The sequence below is a fragment of the Patagioenas fasciata genome, chromosome 6 (assembly GCF_037038585.1).
Source record: "Patagioenas fasciata isolate bPatFas1 chromosome 6, bPatFas1.hap1, whole genome shotgun sequence".
NCBI lineage: Eukaryota > Metazoa > Chordata > Aves > Columbiformes > Columbidae > Patagioenas > Patagioenas fasciata.
Genome location: NC_092525.1, coordinates 12,346,574 through 12,368,773, shown reverse-complemented (window position 1 = coordinate 12,368,773; position 22,200 = coordinate 12,346,574). Strand labels below are relative to the sequence as shown.

The 22,200-nt window shown below is 41.8% G+C and overlaps 1 protein-coding gene across 16 annotated transcripts in view; it reads left to right on the top strand.

Annotated features, from left to right (window-relative positions):
* Window positions 1–22,200, top strand: part of PTPRF (protein tyrosine phosphatase receptor type F) — a 384,319-nt gene that overhangs the window by 184,794 nt on the left and 177,325 nt on the right. For all 16 annotated transcript variants that reach the window (XM_071809940.1, XM_065842623.2, XM_065842624.2 and 13 more), the window contains 2 exons: window positions 34–179; window positions 2,863–3,004. In XM_071809940.1, coding sequence (XP_071666041.1) covers window positions 34–179; window positions 2,863–3,004 — 288 coding nt within the window. The remainder of the gene's footprint in view (window positions 1–33; window positions 180–2,862; window positions 3,005–22,200) is intronic.

Sequence of the window (22,200 nt, the reverse complement as noted above, 5' to 3'; positions counted from 1 at the left end):
GTTCTCATGGGGGTGACTTGGTTATTTTTCCAGGCAAGCCAACGTTTATGAAAGCTCCTGAAGATCAGATTGGGATTTCTGGAGGAGTGGCGTCTTTTGTGTGCCAGGCAACAGGAGAGCCCAAACCTCGTATCACATGGATGAAGAAGGGGAAGAAAGTCAGTTCTCAGCGGTTTGAGGTAATTGCCAAAAATCAAAAAAATCGCTAATTGATCTAATGCTTGCAGATCTTAATTACACAGCAATCATCATTACAACCCGGCTATCTCTGCATCGCTGCAGTACAGAGTCTGGAGCTTTAAAGTTTCCTTCCCTGCAGCAATGCAATCTGTGGAGCAGGCGTTGTCCTTTGAGCGTGATGCTGGAAGCACACACGTAGAGCATCCTTCTTCAGATGGGAGACTGGGGCTTACACGGAACTGGATGGCAGATGAGAGTTGGATCTAGCAGTCATTTTCTGTTTTCATTGTGAAAAATTGATAAGGCACCTCTTGGCCTGCTATCCCCAGTGAAATTCAAAAGTGGGATGCCAAAACACTATTGGAAAGCTTTCTAAGTGATGGCTACTGCCATCCCGCCCACACATACCCTTGAAAGGGAATGGCAAAGTCATCCTGAAGGGTGGATTGACTTCCCTGTGAACTGAAGTCTGAGAGAAGGCAAGAGGGAAGAGCAGGTATCAGAAATGCTTTTGAGAAAGGGTCAAATTTGATTCATATTTTAAATAGCAGATGCATTTTCACTGACTTCCTCCACCTTTCTCTCCACTTTTGTTTGTTGGATTTGGGCTCTTCTCTCTAAAACTGCCCTTAGAAATGTGACCCTTGTATCATTCTGCTGCCTTTCCTCTAATCCTCTGTCTTTGATGTTTTTGCTTTCTGACTGGAGCACAAGATGACTTTGCTGCCCAGAGTGGATTGATTCAAGGCACCAGTTCTAATCATGATTTTGTATGTGAGCAGAAAACCTTGATTAAAGTAATCAATTTCAATCTTGTTTTACATTGTTATTTTTCCCTAATAAAGGTTAAGTTTTGTTGTATAGTAACCATTTAAACATTCTGATTTGTAGATAGATATAACCTTTATAGTGAATTTGGTACTTGTTGCAGCTAAGCAGAGGGCTATGCCAAATTATATGCATTTATACAAGCAATTTCATACCTTTATTCACCTCAGTTTTGGTTCATAGTTGAGACATTTTTATTGTGTTAGGAGATAGTGAATAATAATGTTTTCCTAGATAACTATTAATTTTACCTCATTATGTAGCTGGTCTTTATTTGAAGAAAAATCAGAATTAACTTGAAATGAAAAATTAATGAAGAAAACTGATTTACACATCCTGAGTTATTACACAAAAGGGGTATCCATTGTTAGCAAATGAACAGCATTTCTGGTCACTGTCTGTCAGGTCCTTAGTAGTTGTAACTCCCTTCTTCTCGCATGGAGTGTTTGTTTAAGGATAATAAGGACAAAAGGGCTTTTCTGCTGTTTCATCTCTTAGATTTTTAGTCCTTATCACTGAAGTGAATTAATCTCTGCATCTGATTTAGTGTTGTTTTAAAATCTGGCAGTGGCCCTATCCTATGTAAATGTTGCAGACAGTTTAGCATTTTGTTACAGTTTCATATTTAATTTAAAATCCAGTATTAAAAAAAAGTCCTTAAAATGTGCTATAGTGATGCTGACATTTCTCTGTCCTGTCTGCTACTACTTGACCCCAAATTAGGGCTTTTTGCAAGCTGTTTCAGAGGGGTTATTCCTTCCAGCATGAAGAATAACACATTTTCGGTGGTCTTGGTTACCTGTTGCTTTCCTGTTTCTCCTGTCACTGCAGAGCCTGGTTATGCCCATTATTTTTCTCCTTCCTGTTTTCACACATCTGGTCGTTAGGCAGTGAGAAGTGCTCCTAAATAAGGCTCGAGAAGACAGGGTAACAGTTTTGCATGAGGATAGCATAGGTCGTATGCTGGCGTGCATGGCCTGGAACGAATCACAGCTCGGTCTCTTCATCTCCCCATGCAGTTCCCAAGTGACAGGAGAGGGGTTTGTGCCTTTCCCTCACGCTGTCACCATCTGCAGTAGAGTTAATACTTCCAGCTTTTGCTGTGCTCAGTAATAGGAGAAGGATGAGTTCCACATTAACAGTGGCCTAAGGCTATGCCTTCACAGCCTTGCCATTAAGGAATAGCTTCTACTGATCCAGCGGCAAACTAACACATTCCTCTTTCTTCCCTGTAGAAGTTAGAGTAATGCATGTTACAGCTTAGCGGGATGGATGGAAAGGCAATGATTTATTAAGGACTTAATTTACTATGCTGGGGAAGGAATTGTAATTACATCATTGTTGATTATGCCAGAGTTGCAAAGTACCCGATGCTGAAGGACATTAAAAACTCTTTCTGCTGGAGTTAGCATGCGCTGTAAGCGCTCAAGGTTGTATTCGAGTTTTGTTACTGTTTTCCCGGTAATCCCACAGGAGTATATCATTCTGCTCCTCCATCAAGGTGAAAGTTGGCACTAAATTGCTATCAGTGTGATTAGTAAAACCATTAGTGCAAATATGGCTCAGATGTTTTAAATCATCAGATCCACATCTTTATTACCAGGTTGATAATTTGTCAACCTTAATTGATTCATAAAGAACTTCATTGGATCGTCATTTGTTCTGGCCTCCTCAGAGGACAAATATGTTCTTGACTCTGAAATTTTTACATTTCTGGACTTGGAACGCTTGATGAATTGTGTGGCATTTTATAGCTTACAAGGCTTGGTTTGACTTTTGGTTTTTAACCCCTTGGCTTTCAGTTTTTGTTGCAGAAGATACCAGTAAAGAAGTGCTTTCTTTTCATCGTTTCAGGTTATTGAGTTTGATGATGGATCAGGATCAGTTCTGCGGATACAGCCCCTGCGCGTTCATCGAGATGAAGCCATCTATGAGTGCACAGCAACCAACAGTGTTGGGGAGATAAACACAAGTGCCAAATTAACAGTGCTAGAAGGTAAGTGGGAACTCTTTTCATGCCTTAGGTGCCAGAAAACGTGGCTCTGGCTTTGGTAGCGACGTATTGGTGTGGTGCCTTCAAGTGACAGGGTGATATTCTAACTTGGTTTGTAAAAGCTGGGTATCATTTGCTATAATTTATCCTCGTGACAGAACCTAGCATTTTTGAGACAATCATGAAAGGATTGCAGATTCTGAACTTTCTTTAAAGTGTTTCAGTAATATTGTCTGATGTAGGTGTGTCATTTCTAACTTGGAGGGCTAGCTAAAGAGACATTTGTATAATTTTCTCACCTCTTTGCTTTAATATAATACCCATCCATCCTCAGGGTATTTAAGAATTGTATCTGACAGTCAGAAACGTGGTCTGTGTTGCTGCGCTTTCTGGTTTATATCAGCACAGTTCTTGAATAGTTTTTCAGGTTACTCTTCAGATTTTGAGTTTGATGTGGAATTGTGCTGGGTTTGCTTTTCACTGTAGTCATATGTCGTTATTCTGTTTCTCCTGTTAAAGAATAGATTTTGATCCTTGTCTGCTGTATGAGCAAGTGTTATTTTCTTGCTTCTTCTAAATAGAATGTGTTGTGGAAGAACAGTGTATTAGAGACAAAACGGCTTGTGATCAGTCAATGATTTTTTTTATGTTAGATTATGAGTATTATTGTCTCTTTTCAAGGAAATTTTTATTTGGTTTTGGTGGTTTGTGGTGAGGTTTTTTTGGGGGGGTCATTAGCACATCAATGTGTTGCAGTATTTGTTTATATATATGATTTTGGAAATGTGCTGAGATGTTACAAATCTGGGGCATTGGGCTGAATGGATTTGTTTTGTTTTTCGCTTGAGTTTCCTAAGACGAGCAGGAGGAGGCTTAGGCAAATTGCTTGGTGTATATGGATTGATGCAGAGACTTTTGAGTAATGCAAAAACTAGACTGGAAAGCGTTTATTGTTGCAACATTTGGAACCAGCAGAGACTGGTTATCCCAATGGTGAGTGTGCCAGCCATACACAAGTTACCTATTGTCCCTTGTTCTCTCATCCCCATTTAGAGCATAGAGGTAATCATATTTTCTTCTCTGCTCTGTGACAAAGAATACATTAAACAACTGTAATGTGCTCAGACACTGTGGTGATGGGAATCATAGAAATCATTCAGTACTTGATGTGATTGTGTATCTTGTTTCTGGAGGTGGGGCATCCTAAAGGATCAGCTTGCTCTTCAGTAGTAGTATTATTAAGAATAGGATAACAGGTGCTATAGACTTGAAAATCGTTGGGGGAGAAAAGAAACAACACAACACAACACATCTCTTTTGTTACTTCTTGCCCTTGTAGCCGTGTGTGCGAGTGCATAAAGCTCGGCGGAGCTTTTTCAGCAGTTTACGTGCAGATCTGCATTTAAATATTTCTTGCGACTGGATTTTTCTGATACTGGATACATGAATACCCAACTGTTCCAAGCGCATTCCTGTTGCCTTTGGTTGCAGTTGCCTTTATGTATCTTAAATATGTATGCACATACACACACGCGCTAATAATTTATTTGCTCTGTGTTAAATGTTCAAAGGCCCGCAGAGGCATGCGTTGCATAAAGGAGCACAACAGTATTTCTCAGCTCCGTGGTTCTCCTGCTGATTTCCAGATGAGGTAAACCTTGCAGACCACCACATAAATAGGGAATGTTAGGAAACAGCAGAGACAGGAAAAGAAATGCGTGCATACAATTTGAGAGCTACAGAAGTCAGGCACAGAGCAGCTTTTCTGTTTGGAAGCTTCTTTTAATCAGGAATAATGCTAGTTTAACGTGATTCCATAAGGTCAAAAATTATCTACAGGTTGCGGGGGCTGTGTTTTCGTCTCTAACTGAAGAGTATTGACCCCTTGCTGGACACTCTTGTAATGGATAAATTTAAGAAACATTTGCTGTATAACAGTTTGGATGTGCTCATGCATATAGAGTTGTGAGCTTGGTTACAGACAATGAAGAGCGACATGTATTTCTTAACTGATGAAGACGACAGGCTCTGTTATGATGTATTTGTATTAAAAAAACTGTTTCTATTTCTTTATCCAAGATTTTCTGTGGACAGATCTATATTTTTTTTCAGTCATGCTATTTTATTGTTCTGCGTTGTCTGCCTTAGATTATGCTGTTTCTGCATTTTGGGAGTGTGAATTTTTTTATTATTAATATTCCTTTGCTTGTTTATGTGTTTGCAAAGCGGTTATTGCAGCTCAGTGCCCTGGTTGTGGTTGTGTTCAGTCTCAATGGCCTCCAAAAAATAGTGGTAAGTGCCGCACCTCTCTGTTCTGCCATTGCTTTCCTAACGTGAATTTTGTAGAGGTTTTTGAAAGCGACACATTTGATGTGGAACGTTTGATACTCTCAAGACTGTCAACTAGGATTGGATTTTTCCCTCTGCTTCTGGGGTTAAAATAACTTCTGTAATTGCTCTCAGGTGGCATTTTGAATGATGCAGACTTTCTGTACTTCCTTTCAAGAATTTGACTAATGCAGTAGTCCCTGGTGCATGACAAAACTCTATCATAGACGTCCTTATGGTTACATGCTGCTAAATACACAGCACATATTGATTTTTACATTAAAAATCCTTTATAACAGTAAGGTTTAATGCTTCTTCACAATTTGCTCTTTAGAACATAGGCCCTAACCTTAAATCCCGGAGTCACAGTCAGGGTTTAGCAGGCTGTTATTAGATGGCTTTGTAGCTAACTAATCTGGAGCTTTATAGTTTTTTTTAGGTTTCTGCGATGTTTTACAGATCAGAGGCAGATAATCCTTCCTAATTGCCAACTTATTCCATTCTGAATATTAAGAGAGAGGCATGAGTCCAGTCTCCTGGAGGAATCAGGAATTCTCACATAAGTGAATCTCTTTTAACAGTTCGGTTCCCTACCAGCCTTTCATTCTCTGCTCCCGTGTCTCTCATTTTGTCCTTCGAACTGCAAATCCTGTTGTGACCAAACTACATATACTTAGTCTAACTGGAAATTATTTCTCCTGTTGATAGTAGGAGAAATAGACGTGCGTATACCTTCTCTTCTCATTTCTCCTGGGTAGCTGATAAGCTGAATTATGTATGAGTCATATTGAACATTTCTATCTCTTTTCCAATTATGACCTGAAGCGGCACAGAAGTACGTTTGTGCCTGCCTGGCAGAGGAGGAAAGCAGCGCGGGGAGGGGAGGGCTAGAATCAATAAGCTGACACACGCTCCCAAGAAAAGCCTTGGGGACAGTTAGTGGCACTAACAAATGAATAAATATATTATTCAGCGCTAACGTCGAGAATTACAGAGCTTTTTAAATAGGGGGATCGTATGAAATGTGAGTAGGAAGGATACCAGCGTGGTTGCAGGAGGTGTGTCTACATGGGGTCCTTCCACCAGACTCCTGCATGTTCAGCCTTGTGGCTGTGTTTGCAAAGGTGACAATAACAGTGTTTGTCTCTAGTTACCTGTACACTGATGCATACCTTCATCTGTGGTTGACAGCAGTCTCCACCCAACAGGAACACAGGGAACAGCAGTGCAGAGTCTTCAAGGCACAGGGAGGAGTATATGAATTATTTGGGAAAGGAAGGAGGCTTAAATACAAAGTATATGATCAGCCCCTTCTCCTAGGGCTTTCCAGCTTGGGCATTCAGTTACAGGTTTTGATTTCCAGAGTTGAGAAGGTATTTAATTGTAACTGCTCCCTTAGTGCTCTGCAAGCATCGATTTGTTTTTTTGGTTTTGTTTTGTTTCGTTTTTTTCCATTCCCCTGTAACCCAGAACACACAGTCATATTCCAGTGACACTGAATACATTCAGAGTTTCATTTTCCCTTTGTTTTTAAGTAGGTTAAATGGAAATAATACCATTTCCATTTCCAGCACAGATCTATACAAGTCCCCTATGCCCCTATCCCAGACTCCTAATCCTGTGGTGTGTCCTTATCTGCCTGGAGAGCACGGCCCGGCTCCACGGGAGAGAGGACAGACAGAAGGGCTGGGAAAGGGTTGTGTGTACACCGGCTTTCAGTCTCCAGGTAACCCGGTCAGATCGGTTTTACTGGCTGGCTTCGCTCTGTCAGAAGTTGGGGAAGTTTTGTTGCGTTCCAGTGGAGCCCCAGAAAGTTCCCGAGTGTGACAGTTGTCCCGAGGTGGGAAGCACCTCCACCTTACTGTAATTTGCTGTTTGCTGAACCACGTCATGAGCTTAATTTCTTTCACCATCTGCCAGCTGCATTCCGGTTCCTGGGGTTACCCTGTTTGAAATGCTGTAAATCATGAACATTGGACTGTTACAAATGATTTCTGCAGAGAACTAGATCTCAGAAGGCCTCAAACAATATGCCCTTTTTGTAAACACTCTTCCAAAAGTGATTTTGTCAATGGAATAATAAACAAAAGTTAGTTCTGTTTAATCCTTGTTTATGTTTGGTTAGTTAGAAAAGGATCAGGCAGATCATTGTACTTTGGCTCTTGTTTGTCTCCATTACTTTTGCATCCTTTTGCCAAGAATTTCTAGCAATGTGTTATAAAATCAAAACAATCATAGAAAGGCAATTGAATCCATCCTGACTGTGTAAATGAATTAAGGTTCCCTGTACCTTGCTGCTCCTGGGATTGGTAGTATTTTCTTCGTGTCTCTGATCGGGAGAGGACAGGTCTTTCCCCTACATGTTTCATGTTCATTAAGTTCATTTGGCACCGCTTTGGGAAGAAAGACTGCTGTGATGGCAGAGGTCCTGCTCCAGTTCTTTGCTCTCTACACAAGCAATCCAAGTAGTTCTTGCTGTGTGGAGCAGGCAGTTAACAGATGTCTGTAGCTACCGCGTTTCCAAGGGCTGTGGGACAGCGAGCCTCCACATGCTTCCTTGCTTCCCGAAATACAGCGATGCAAACTGAAACGAAGAAGCCTGAGTGTGCTTGCTTTGCGTTAGATCGTGGCACGTCCCGTGCTTGTTAAAAAGGGAAACATTAAGCCAATTACTTGTGGTGGCCTCATTGAGAAGTTTAGGTTGTCGCCTAGAAGAATGTAAATCCCAGCTCATATGGACTTATGCTATTAAGGTAAAAACAGTGTTCACAAGGAAAGAGTGTATTGTGCTGCTCGACAGCAGGTCGCCCGGTATGGGTCTGATAAGTCAATTTAGGAGCGCTGTCATCTTGCTACAAACTCTAGTCGTTTCTCAGATACTAGAAGCTGGAAGAATCCTAACAGGTCAAGTGGGAAGAGATGGCCTCTTCATCCCATAGCACACAGAAGACTGAGCAGAATTGGCAATTTGTTTCAATGAGACCAATAAAACTTAGAGAGACTTTTACTTGTATCACTATTATGTCCAGTGCTGTCAATACCTGCACTGCCAACAGTATCTGAAGAACTGTTCCAGCTATTTAATTTTTGGTATTTATAGAGAACCTATAATCTCAATCCAGGTGTGAAACTCCTGGTTTTCTTCATTTTATTTATTTACTTTCAAATATAGGATTCAATAAGAATGTTAGTCTTACTCTTGTATTTATTTTTTTATAATATTTAATAAGGAAGACTTTATTGGCTGTGAAAGGGAGACAAAGAATTGATTTTCTCAGCTGAAGAAAAGTTTTAAGTGTTGTTGGTCTCTTCTCCAAACAGGAGAGTCAGCAGATCTTTAGAACGTATCAGACCCAAATGCCGTAATTTCCATTTCTTATCTCTGTTTAAATGATTAACCAATGGCACATAACCGTATAATGTATCCATGATAGCAAGTTCCATCGGAAGACTGCCATGCACTAAGGTTAAGATCCAGGTTCATTCCACAAGTTTATGAAGCAAGAAATAAAACCTTTGAAAAGTTTAAAATGAAATATCATATAGTTAATGCCAAGCTGAACCCCTTGGAGCTGTGCACTCCCATAAAACCTTGTGTCTGAAAAGCTACTGACCTCTTAATCTTGAGAGCATTTTTCTTTTACAGCAAGTGGCTGTTTCTGCATATTGCCTCTCAAATGAGGTCCTGTGAGATTACATCTGTAACAGGATGGGCTGTTGTCACGTTCTTATCAGCAAACTAATGACAGCGATGATATTGAAACACCCAAAAGCAGCATCTGCAATTCACAGAATCCCAGAATGTCAGGGATTGGAAGGGACCTGGAAAGCTCATCCAGTGCAGTCCCCCCATGGAGCAGGAACACCCAGCTGAGGTTCCACGGGAAGGTGTCCAGGCGGGTTTGAATGTCTGCAGAGAAGGAGACTCCACAACCCCCCTGGGCAGCCTGGGCCAGGCTCTGCCACCCTCACCAAGAAGAAGTTTCTTCTTAAATTTAAGTGGAACCTCTTGTGTTCCAGTTTGAACCCATTACCCCTTGTTCTGCCACTGGTTGTCACCGAGAAGAGCCTGGCTCCATCCTCCTGACACTCACCCTTTATATATCTGTAAACATTAATGAGGTCACCCCTCAGTCTCCTCGAAGCTACAGAGCCCCAGCTCCCTCAGCCTTTCCTCACACGGGAGATGCTCCACTCGGACTTCTCAGATTAAAAAAGAAAAGAGAGCTTAAAGTGTCAAACAATGAGGCAGTATATTCTACAGAATTCTACCAAAGCTCTAACACAGGGTTCGTATTACCAAGTACTAGATAACTTGAAATTTAAGTGTGCAGTTATATCCTGTGAAAAGATTTCTCAGAGTTCCTTGTCTCACGCAATTGATTTATTCCAAGTTTATTCAGCAGTTTATGAGCACTGACTTTGGAACTGGAAATGATGTTCAGCTAAGAATTTTTGCTGCCAATAATAGTTGCTTCCTTTCTGTTTGCTCCATTTCTCAAATCCCTCATGAAGAAACATGGATGCTCGTTCAGAGCCTTGTGGCAACCTACTGGTAACTTCTGTCTGTTATGAAAATTGATAATTGAGCCTTGGGCATTATTTTCCTTTCTTTTCCTGGGCTCAGGGTGTAGAGACAAGTTGTTTCTCACTCTCTGCTGTCTTACAGCTTCCTGGGAGTTTGTCATGGGAAGTGTGTCAGGCTGTTCTAATGCTGCTGCTCTGATATCAGAACGTTCAGCCTGTTCCAATAGGTAAATGAGGCACAAACAGAGCAGTTTAACTCTCTGGCAGAGATGCGCTGGTGCAGGCAGGTTCCCGTCTGGTTGGGGATCATCCCTGTGGGTCTCCATCCCCCAGCTGAGAGCAGGGATGGCCAGATGACTGCTTCTGCGTCTCTGTTCCAGTTTGGAATCAGACAGGTTAGATTAAATCGTCTGTGGTTTAAACTAATCTGTTTTGACTCTGTGTTGGAACAGATCATCGGCCCCAGCTGGGAGGCAGCAACCACCAGCGCTGCCTTTCACGTCTCTCAGGCTGGAATTCCCTGACCCCCCGGCCACAAGGCTTAGGACTGGGATTCTAGTGGTGTCGGTAGGCAGTAAACGAGGGTGGAAACCTTGGGTCAGGCTTAGGCTAAAAAGAATGGTAGTTTAAAAAGGGTGAGAGAGTGGAGTAACAAAGGGCAGGCTGCCAAGGAAGAGATGTGTGGCACATAAGCCTTTTGGGCTACCTACTATGAAGGAAGAAAAGGCACAAATAACATAGGTGTAAGGTAGCAGATTGCAGATCTTCAAGTAAATATATCTGTTGGAAAAATGGGGGTATTTCGGTTGAGATGTGTACTAACCAGTGTTCTAAACTGTACCAGAAAGTGGCCAAGTTAGCAGTAAAATCCCCACATCGTTTCATAGACCATCTGCTAGTCGTCTTTTTGATTCTTGTGGTCTTAGTGTGGTCTTAGTGGTCCTATTCTGCACCTGTTCCTGTTTGATTCAAAACACTTAAGTACTTTTTTTTTTCAACACACCTATCTAAAGATGTCCACATGAGGAGCCTTGCAAGTGTCTTTTCAAAAGCTCTGATGGATCCATGGATTTTGGAGATGCGCCATCAGATGTGTGCTAGGACCATAGTTGCTTTTTCCATTCAGTTGATCACTGGCTAGAATAGCTTCTGTGTGTTTCCCTAATGCACCCGCATTTGTCTTGTCTCCTCTTGTTTCCAAGCAATATGTGCCAGGCTTATAGCAAAAATTCTTAGTATTTCTTAATGTTTGTTCCTATTATCCCTGTCACTTAAGGTGATTTGGCTCTTCCTCTTTATTTTTCAGCATCTGTCAATTTAATACCTGCCTTTTGTGCAGAGGTTGCTAATGCATCTAGTCATTTCAAAACTGATATTTGAGGAACTTTTTGATAGAGACCATTGTTGTACTACTACTAAAAAAAAGGTCAATAAGAGAGTGGAGTTGATCAGGTGTCAGTGAGACCCCATTTGGTTCTCAAAACATTTATCTGGTAATAAGTAGACTGAGACTGGACCCGGTAACTCTCAGATAATAAACTGACTTTGGAGGACTGGCAGGAAGAAGAAAATACATTTATTAATGAATTGTGTATACATGAATTTAGAAGCCTTTTAGAGAAGAAGAAGAAAAAAAAGAGTCATGAAAACCCACAATTATAACTTAATGAGCTTCTTATTGTAAAAGGCACTTAAATAGAAATTTATTTAGTTCCTCTGGAACAGGCAAACAATAACTTAGTTCCTTTAGATAATTTGAGTAGCTATAACCGTAAACATTGTCAGAGTGAAAAACATTTATTGTCAGATTTAACGTCATCTGGTGACCATCAGAAGCTAAAATAATAGAACTTTATCATCAGATGTTTCAAAAGACCTTTCTTATTGCTGGATCTCTTTCAAGATGCTGTGTTCTGAGAGTGTCTGTAGCAACCTGTTACTGACAGATGTGCTCTCCATAGCTTGTATGTCAGTCCTGCTGGTATCTCCTGCTGACTAATAAAGTTAGTCGCTGGTATGTATTTGTAGAGTCTTTGAAGTCTGTTAGGTTGTGGAATAGCCTTCTGAAAGAGTTAGTAGCTCATTGTTTGAACTGTTGGAAATTAACAGGAAACACTGTTTGATAATGTCATATGGATTATCTGCTTTGGTTCCAAGGAAAAGGGAAGGGCAAGAGCAAGATGTCCTGAGAAGCCTTTCTGAGCCCTTAACTACCTTGGCAAAATTATCTTCTGTATCTGCTCATAACTGAGAGGCTCTTTGCTCAAAGCTTAGTGACCTGTTGTCATTTACTGGTATGCCATGACTTACGCAGGCACTTAAGACGACATAGCACCAACAGTGATCTTCTATAACTTTTTCTGCAGAAGTGGAAGAATATATCCACTTAATAGAACTTGGAGAGTAAGTTCTTAAATGGAAAATGGAGCATGGAGAGAACAGAATGTGATAACCGTGACTGTAGGGAATACAGTGCTTACGGCTACAAAAGCATAAATCTCTTCATGCAAGAAAGTTTCTATACAGTCATCTTGGGCTTATGTTCTGTGCCTTCTTCCTTATCACAGTCCAAATTAAATCATTCTTGAAGAAATCACTATTTTAAAATGAAAGCCAGAAAAACGTGAAACTGGAATATCAACACATGCTAATAAATCTGTAGCTACAACAGCTGTTCAGAAGGGAGGATGTCCATGTAGATAATATAATAGTATACTTCATGTGTTGTTTACCCTACCTGTGGAAGAGAACATTTCACAAGTACTTTAAGTTCTTCTCCTGCAGAAAAAGGAAAAATTACATAATTGCTACTGATGGGCCACCTTTTGGTCTCGGTCTGAGATGTTGACTGTACAAAACAAAGCTGGCTTTGCACTGCAGACCTGTAATATTGATCATTCTGACAACTGCTTTCCGTGCATCATATTTACTCACAAGTTGCACATCTAGAGTATCACAGAATCTTTAAGGCTGGAAAAGACCTTTAAGATCATCAAATCCGACCATTAAGCTAACACTGCCAAGTCATTACGGATCTCTTGTTGATCTTGTATTGTTATTATACGGTCTGGTGTCAGGAAGGCTTTACATCTGTGATGCTTATAAAATGCAGTGCCCAGATAATGAGCAAAAAGAATAATTTGCCCTAATTTTGGATGCAAGGAAGTAATTATTGTGACCATTGATTGCTAATTTGTTATTCGAGCTGTCAGTGACTAAAATATGTTTGGTATAGAGATGATCTAAAATACGTGCGTTCCACTTGCTGTCTTAGAAGCCAGAGAATCTTTATAAAAGTATTCATCTTGTACTAGTAAAACAGCACCTTCCCCATAGAGTTTTCTAAGAGCTGCTTATTCCTGTGGATATTTCAGTGGGATAATAAAGTAATGACTCTTTCTGGCACTCTCACCTGCTCAGATTCTTTCTGCCCAGAGCTCCAGAACAGCTCTTTCAAATCCTTTCTCCTAAGGAAAACCAGTGGCTGTGAGGTATAATAATATCTGTCTTTTCAAGATCACCTGGCGCCTTGCTGAGGCAGGTTGGGTGATGCCATGGGAAAACGCCGCAATGTGTTCATCTCTCGTGTTAATCCTGTGCTCTGTTCTTCAATCCTTTTATCACAAGGGTCCAGCCTGGATGAAACCTTTCTAGGTTCTTGGTGTGCGATTTGAGTGGAGAAGTCTAAATAGCGATCAGAGCTATAACTTCATTCAGCTGTAGCGTACGAGTGTTCACTGTTGGGTTGCCGTTCCAGGCTGGAACTGGAGGGAATTTCCCTGCAACAAGAGTGCCTGTCAGCACAGGGAATTCCTTAAATAAAACAAGCTGCACGAAGAGCTACACACAACAGAACTGGCATTATGACCTCTTATCTACTGTGAGACCACTGGAAAGGCACAAGATGCATTAGCCTGTTGGAGACCTTAAAAACCCAAATCTTACTTTTTGGTACTACACCTCCAAAGTGATGCTTTGTTTGCAAGCAATACTGGAATTTATTTTTCTCTATATCTCTTTGATTTGGACAGTGCTACATTTGGTCCCAATGAGGAGAAAGTCCTTGGAGAGAGGACGGAAATCATGAACGTATTGATGAAAAATGTATGAACTGCACACAGGGTGGTATTAACAAAAGCTGTTGCAGGGGAAGGTAATTAATTGGGGAATGCATAGTCCAAGATAATAGTATATACAGTATAAAGAAGGGCAGACAAAGAAGGTCAGGAGGAGGACCGGAATGAGCCTTTTGAAGTGAGCCTGCATCCCCTTCCTTGGAGTCCCAGCAGGGAAGGGCAGAGCATGCCAGCGGTGCGGCAATTCGAGCAAGCGCCTTCCAGCTGGAGCTCTGTGCCCAATGTGTGACAACCAAGCCAGGCAAAGCAGAGAACTTGCTGTCTCTTGAAGGCTGTCTGGAAGAGAGAGGAGCCCAGCCAAACCCCTGGCAAGGACCAGTCTGCCAAAAGCCCCACCTATCATTGAGATCAACATGGTTCACCCGCAAGAGTGGAGAGGTCAGCAGGGAGTGCCCTTGCTTGCACGGACCATTCTCTGTAAGAAGATTTGGTCTTGTCTTCTGCCTCCTGCTAGGAGGTTAATTAGGACAGCTTTTTGCTATGAGAATATCGCTGACATGAAACCTGGCTATATTATGCATGTAGATATGTCATCAGCAAACCCAGCATTGAAGCTGTTGAATGGCTTGAGGCCAGGGGGAGACTCAGCGTGTGTTCTTTACAAATAAATGATTTGGTTGCTTGATTTGGATGTGAATTTGTCCCTTCAGAAAGTAGTATTGCAGAGAACGTTGGCTGATGCTTCGCCTGCAGGAATAATGTGGCCTCATGGAAAAAGCAGCAGTTGTTTTGCCTAGAGGTGGTAGGCTCGATCAGAGTCCGCCTGATCGGCATGCAGCACACGTCCTAACGTCATAACTTCTGCCCGCCATGTGCTCAGAGTCCTGAGGAAGAAACTCTTGATCAGATGAGTAGTACCTAGACTTGAATTTAGCAAACATGAATAAAATCTTTATCTTCTGCAGTATGACTTTCAAAAGGCTAGGGGAGGGAAGAAAAGGATTCTGAAAGATTCATGTTTTTACTAATTAGATACTAACAATTATAAAAGTGCTAAAAAAAATAATAAAATAAACCCTTAGCTCTTGCCCCAGGCAGGAATTTACTAGCTTTAGTTTGTTTTTCAGTTCGGTTCATTGATCTTGTCACAATTGATGATTCATTAAGTTGTGACTACTGTAGAAATTACAATGCACAGATGTAGCTGTACTGCACATCTGTGTGTTCCCAATGTGCTAATGGTTTAAAAATGTACTTTCTCTCTGGCCATCTACTGTGCTTCAAGTGCCAACTGGCGTTTTGTGTTACTGAGCCATTTGTTGTGGTTGGCAGAAAGAAGGTCTTCTGGTTCTCCTTGTCGTTTTTTTGTGACTTTTGTCCATATTTCTGATAGCTGGGTTTGATTTCCCAGCAACCTTGGCCTTGCAGAATGCGAGTTGTGGTGTCTGTCTCTTCTGCAGGCTGCCACCTTCGTTAATGTCACACATGTTCTCCTAGTGTTTGCTTGTAGCAGATGGGCTTGTTTCTTGCCCTGAGCCATGAGAAACATGTCAGGCTCAAACGCAGGATTTCCTGGTTTCCTGACTTGCTCAAGATTCTGAATTTTAATTTTTGAAATTTGACTTGGTTCCTAGCTTAATGCTAACAACTCATTATATGTAAAGCTTCTCATTCTAGCAGGTCCCAGAAGACCTCAAAAACTTTCAGTGTGTTGACTTACAAGCCGATTGGCACTAGTAATTCAACAATGTGCAGCAAAACTGTAGAACGACTTAATTATTAAACCTACCTCTAGTCTCTTCCCCGAATTCAAACCACTATTCAGACTGGTCCTTATTAGAGACTTATATTTGATCAAAGCATAAATCTGAGGAACTATCTGTCTGATGGAGTATGGCTTTGAATTGATGAGCTATGCCTGCCATTAAATCATGGTAGGATTATGCTGGTGTTGTGTAGTTAATGCATTTCCCTGTGATTACGTTCTCTCTCTTAATACCACTTTCCAATGCAGACAAACCCATAAGACTCCTCTCGCTTCAGGCCTTTCAAGGAGTACCCAGGGGAGCAGACTGCATCAATTCGACCACATACCAGCCAGTGCACCTGGCTCTGTATCCACTTCCAATTTGATCGCAGGCTCTGTGGTAAGAGGGTCCACGTCTGGCATCTCCCACTTGCGTCTTCTTTCTTTCAACCATAGATACTTCTGAAAGCTAGATTAAAAAAAAGGCAGTTTTCAGTCCAGCTCTAACTGATCAGTTTATTCCAATAATTAGTATTTAACTCTGGGGTTGAAACTGTATAATATTAACTTTAATCCAAGCCATTTGGTTCTCTCTGAGACTGTAAACCCTCTTTTTTTGCCTTGTTTCTCTGAGATTCCTTTTTCCTCCTGAACTTCTGTAAGTTCTCTTCAACATGCTGAACCGTTTGAGCTTGGTGAGCCCCTGTTGTATGGCCTGTTTTCTACCTTCTGGCTTGGTTTCGTAGCTCATCGTGAAACTCTCTGCGCTGTTTCCATGCTCTTCTGGAAATGCATGCGTTGCAGTTCACACTGTATTTTACTGCCTTAAGAAACAGCCGCAATGACTCAAACCGAAGGTCAGTCTATCCCACTCTCTTTTCCAGGAGCCAGTGCTTGGCTCCCAGGAAAGGGTGTAAAGACAAAGCATGTTTATAGTGACAATTCTTCCAAACACATGCTTCTCTAGCCTCTACTGGAGTGCACCTCTGGTATTTTTGAGCTAGATATAGTGGATTTAGTCAAACTAATGACAGAATAATCTGTTTAGTCTTTCAACTTCTAGCGTGCATAATATCCCATAGCATGATGCTTCCCAGCTTAACTGTGTGGTCTGTGAAAAGATACCCGTAATTGCTAATATCATTTGATGCCCTGTAGTCTTTGTATTAGAAGGCATGGTGGATTATTGTTACTAGAAGAGACTCTGGATTTAGTAGCTTTTGATTGTACTTGTTTGTGTCTTTGATTCTACAAAGTGCTGGTCTATTTACTTTTGATCTAACATGTTTGCAACTGCAAAACCCTGCATCCTTGTCTAGTAGAAATAGGGCTGGGCAGCACCCTGGAGTTTCTTTACATTCTGTGTCACAGTATTGCATGAACATTGTGAGCCCTTTGAGTTGCCATCTTCTATGACTGTCTCCCATGCGGGCTGAGCGTATGTTTTTGCTTGTTCCTGTGGCAACCGAGAACACACCTGGAAGATTCTAGAATCTGTTTGTCCAGGTGATTCAGTGCACAGGGTCAGTCTAGACAAAAGACGAGACTTCGGGGGCAATTTCGTGATGTGAACCAGGAGGGTACTGGCCCCAGTGACTCAAAAGGTAGGTTTCTTTTTTCAAATTGCTTGTGTTCCAGTTCCTTTGTCGCCTTTTGTATTCAGATATGATCTATTGGACGTTGCCTCTTTAATTCTGCGCAGTTTGTAGCAGTAGCCTATCTTCGTTATTATAATCCTTCTAAAGATCTTCCATGTGTGTGAAGCCGGCCTGCAGCAGGGTGTGCGGTGCAGCTTGCTCAGTAGCTGTGGTGAGGGCAAAAAGCTCTAAAGCCTTTTTGTGCAACTGTGGAAGGCAGCACCCACGTCTTCCTTCCATTGATTTTGGCAGCAGAAGCTTACACATCCCTCATCTCCAGACTAAGGGCTTTGCCCAGCAAAGGGAAATCTCAAAGCTGCAGAGCACCAGGGCAGTTTTCCACTCCCTGCAGTGGCACTTTGCTGAAATTCAAACCTGGATCAGTGGACCTGCCCTAATATTCAGGCTCCCCAGTTCAAGATTTTGAGCTAGTTGATGCAGATGAAGGACAGTAGGTGACAGTAACCCATCGAGACTTGACGGAAGCCAGCTGCTCATTTTTTCTTGGAACATTTAGTTGTAACACAAGTCAGATGTTATTCGTCAGTTATGCAAGTCATAGGCAGTGCAGGAGTAAATGGAGAGGTGAGTGGAGCTGAGCCAGACAGAGCTGGTCCTTCTGATCTTTTGTTGGTCTTTCGTTGGTCTTTTATATACAGAAAGGCAAGAGACCTCAGGGGCATCCCCCCCAGTCCTGTGCTGCCATACGGTCCCTTCATCTGAACAACGGCAAATACATAGAAGGTGTCCATGAAAAACAGACAAAACCACACACGCAAAAAACCCCACGTCGGTGTGTTTAACAAAACTGTCTGAAACATAACTTAAGTCACAAAACTTGACAGCTCATCTTCTCCACCTTTCTAACAACTGTGTCACTAATATTCATTCAAGCATAGAATTGAAATGCCTTCTCTTATCACTTAACCTGTTCTTTTATGGTACACATTTTTTTTAAAAATTGCAGCACTGTTGTCCTTTAGATCAGCGCTGCTATTCTAAGCCTGGCAAGTGTTGTTTTTCTGTGGCTGAAAAATGAATCTGAATATAACCTAGTGATTCATTACTCTATGCACTTTTCAGTTTATTGAGACATGAAGTGCTGAATTTAATGGAAACTGGACCTCACTGCCAAATAACAAAGTTTGAACTTGTTCTCCTTGTGACATTAATTGCTAATTTACAGCTCCTATAGAAGAGCAGGTAGAGTGGTGCAGGCACAAGATTGACCAGCAGAAATTACCCAGACTCTATAGTTACACAGTTAACAATGACTCTGCAGTGCTACTGTTAGCATGACCCTTTCAGCATTTTTAAAGTTATTTTAGCATTTCTCGTAGTAGGCCATTCTGTCTTCAAGACACTCTTGGCAGATATTCATTAAAGACCGTGATCTTTAGAGATGAGGCTTTGCAGTTAAATACAAGTTTCAGTAGAGTTAGGGCTAAACCATAGGAGTTTTCTTTGGTGTTTCTCTGCATCACCAGCATGTCTCCCAGGCTGTTTTTCAATCCCAGGCAGGAAGGGGAAGTGAATGTTGTTTCTAATTGAAATGCTACTGCCTCTCCACTGAGTCCTACGTAAGAGAGTAAATATGCAGAAGTCCAAAGTTTGTTTGAAATGGGAGTACAGCTCCTAAGGTTGATGGTGCTTGTCTTCAGTCTGCTGGTCAGCTGTCTTAGATTAAAACCTTCGATTTCAACAATAGGATTAATAGAGGCCTTTTGGTTCTTCATATACCAAAATATTTTGTGAAAGCCTGCCTATGATCTGCTGATGCTTTTCAGGGAAGGGGAGCATAGTGCCGTTTTTCATTACATTCGTGTGTTATGATGTCAGCTTCTCTGTGCAAGGCGGGCACTCCACTTGCCGCTCTCCCAGCGGAGCAGTTGGTTTTCATAAAGATATTTCGCAAAAGCCTTAGCAGCCTGGCTTTATTAAGTAATGTGTAGAGGGTTCCCTCTGTGAGCGCGAGGATTTTCCAAACCGGATAGTTTGGAAATTACATTTGGCAAACTCTAAATTCTGAACAGAGCAGGTGCAACGAACATATTTAATCTGTTGCCTTTAGTTAGAACTTAATTTCTTAGTGCTGAGTATTTCTACCAGTCAGAGCGGTGCTTCTTGCTCAAGCATCTAGATGTGATTGAGTGGTGCTACTTCTGTAACTGTACCCGGGGTGGCTCTTCTTCACGTGGGATTAACTCAACATAATCTGCTACTCCAGCTCTGAGACTGTGCTAAGTGGAAAATCCTAGATTTAAAAAAGAAAAAGTGAGTTTTGCGATGTCTTGCGTGTGGTGAAACGTGACTTGGTTTCCTGGTTGGCAGCAAGAGGAAGGTTCAGCTTGCAGGGAGGGCGCAGCAACCTCTCATCGTTAGAGTAATGAAGGCTCTGATTGCGGAGCCTCGCCATGCGGGCACGTGGTGCTCCTGCCGGCTCTGCATCAGGGGTCTGAATGTCCAGGTGGGAGACAGGACAGTAGATGGATACAGGGAAACCGGTATCTATGGCACGAGGTAATGCAGAGACAAAATTATCACCAGGATGCTGCTTACAGCATCATCGTTGGGTGACTCCTGAGGAGATCAGGCTGGAAAAGAATGATTTGGAGGATGTGTCTTGCTGAGTGTGCTATGGAAGAGTGTCTGCCTTAGCCTGGGGCACTGCATGGGATAAAATGTGAAGGAGCTTGTGTGAAAAAAGGGTATGTGGGTGATGAAGCATTGCTGGTGCCTGGAGAGAGTCAGCACCTCAGAAGAACATTGTATGTCAAGGAGAAGTGTGAGTCTTTCAAACAGAAAAATAGTGCAGTCTATTGTCTTAAGAGTACAGGGTAATAGCTGGGCAGCCCTTACTGTATGGCCAGGCTTCAGCGATTTAATATTGCATGTCTTCACAGTTCTCCCTGGCTCGGATATACTCCTATTCTGTTGTGCATTAGTATAACCCGAAGAGCATTTCCAAGGAGCTTCTCAAGTCTTTTTAAGATACCTGCTTCTGACGCTCCACAACATTGAGTGTTAAATGCTGAAAGAAGCTTATAGGAACAGGGGGTTTTATGATGTGAATGTTCACTTTTTAAATAAAATAGCTTCTTCTGGAAGGAAAGGAAAGGAGAAAAAAAGGGCAGCACATTCTCAGGAAAATTACTGGCACAGATTCACTAGTTAAAAGTAGGGAAGGTCCTGAAGTGTAATGGAGTGAATCACTTATGACCAGCTTTATGGTGGTGTAATCTGACATTTACTTTCATTGGTAAATACAGAAGATGGTAGTGAAATGTTGAAAATGCGATGTATCATAAAAGTTACAGCCTCCTCATCAAGTTTATTATGCTTTGGGAGATACAAGGTCTTGGTTGCTTCCTGGAATAGTTAAGATGTTTGAAATTTAGACACTGCAACGTAAACTAGTCTTCTGCTACCTGTACATTCGAGATGGTCAAATATCAGCATAATTACGCAGCCGACCGGTTCTGCTCGAGTGCCCATTGCTTGCAATTGGCTGCGCATCCTCCGGTCGTGAGCTGCAGGTTTCCACGGAAACTGCATGTACCGCTACCTGAGAATAGTTGAGAATGGCAGCTGTAATGAGAGAATTTGGGGCGAATTGTGTAAATATTCATAACTAGATTACAGTGGTAAAATATTTTCACTCTGGATGAAGATTTAACTTCCAGGCTTAAGGAGATTAAACTGAAGAGGTCCAGGAAAGAATCCATCGTTGTGAAATCCGGGGATGAGTGTTGTAAAACCCATTACAAATTCCCGGAATTTTAGAGCAGCGTTTGGGAAAGTTGTATTCCCTGTGCTGCCTCGAGGGTCTGATATCCTTTGTATTTTTGTTCTTGGAGGCAGGTAATTGAAAGGCAAAAGCTGTGAATTCGTAGCATCTGTGTTGGCTGGGAAGTGACTGCTCAGACCCCACAGCTTCAGGGCGGGTGCCTTGTCCTACTTGCAAAGACATGTGAGGGTACACCAGAGGTTTGGAATAAAATAGCCATGTAGCATCTGCCTAGTCTCCTCTATTTTTCCTCTTTAGCTTATATATTTTTTTAAAAGTTAGATGCACTAGCTTAATATTCAGAGCACTCTGTTGCTGTGCAGTGTGATCTGCATAAACCGAAGGAGAGATGCTACAAGCTAGCATTTCCTATAAAGACAGCTCTGTGTGTGATAGAGACGCAAAGCCAGCTGGATGTAACAGGAGTCGCTGTGAGTGCTGCTCAGATGCTGTAGATGTCTATTTACGCTGGGTTGAAGTGACCTGAAGAATTTCCATTGCCCGTTTCTGGGCGCACCCTCTCTTGCTCTGAGCTCGCAGAACTAATGTGTACAGTCGTGCCAGCGGGAGATACGTGTGTTTTGTATTAGCCTAAGGTTAAAAAGAAGTGGTGACTATTTCATGTACTGCAGCTAATGAAAAGGTTTGGGCTAAGGCATCATAGTTAATTTTATACAAAATTAACTCGTCTTTGAAAATTGTTTTGTTTTATTTTTTGCCAGCAATAGTTTCTCACCGCTGGTAAAGCAGGAGAGTGTGTCTATTTTTATGTGAGCCCAGGGCAAGCCGGGGGGTTGGCATTACCTGGCAGAATGTCGTCTTCATCTGGGAATCTTAAAAAGACAGCGCTAGACTCCCGGTTGGTCTCATTGTCTCTCAAGCTACAGAAAGACCTGGGAAGTAGCTGATTGTGCAGCTTAGAGAGAAAATGTTAATTGGTGTAACTGAGCTTTCCTCCTCGAAAGTACTGAACTCTGAAAACTCTCAAATCATGAATATTGCTAGGTTAATTGGATGGTTAAATTTAGCAGAGCCTCGACTGTGCCCGACACACAGAGCTACCATTTATTATTTAAATGACTGTTGTGACATGAGGT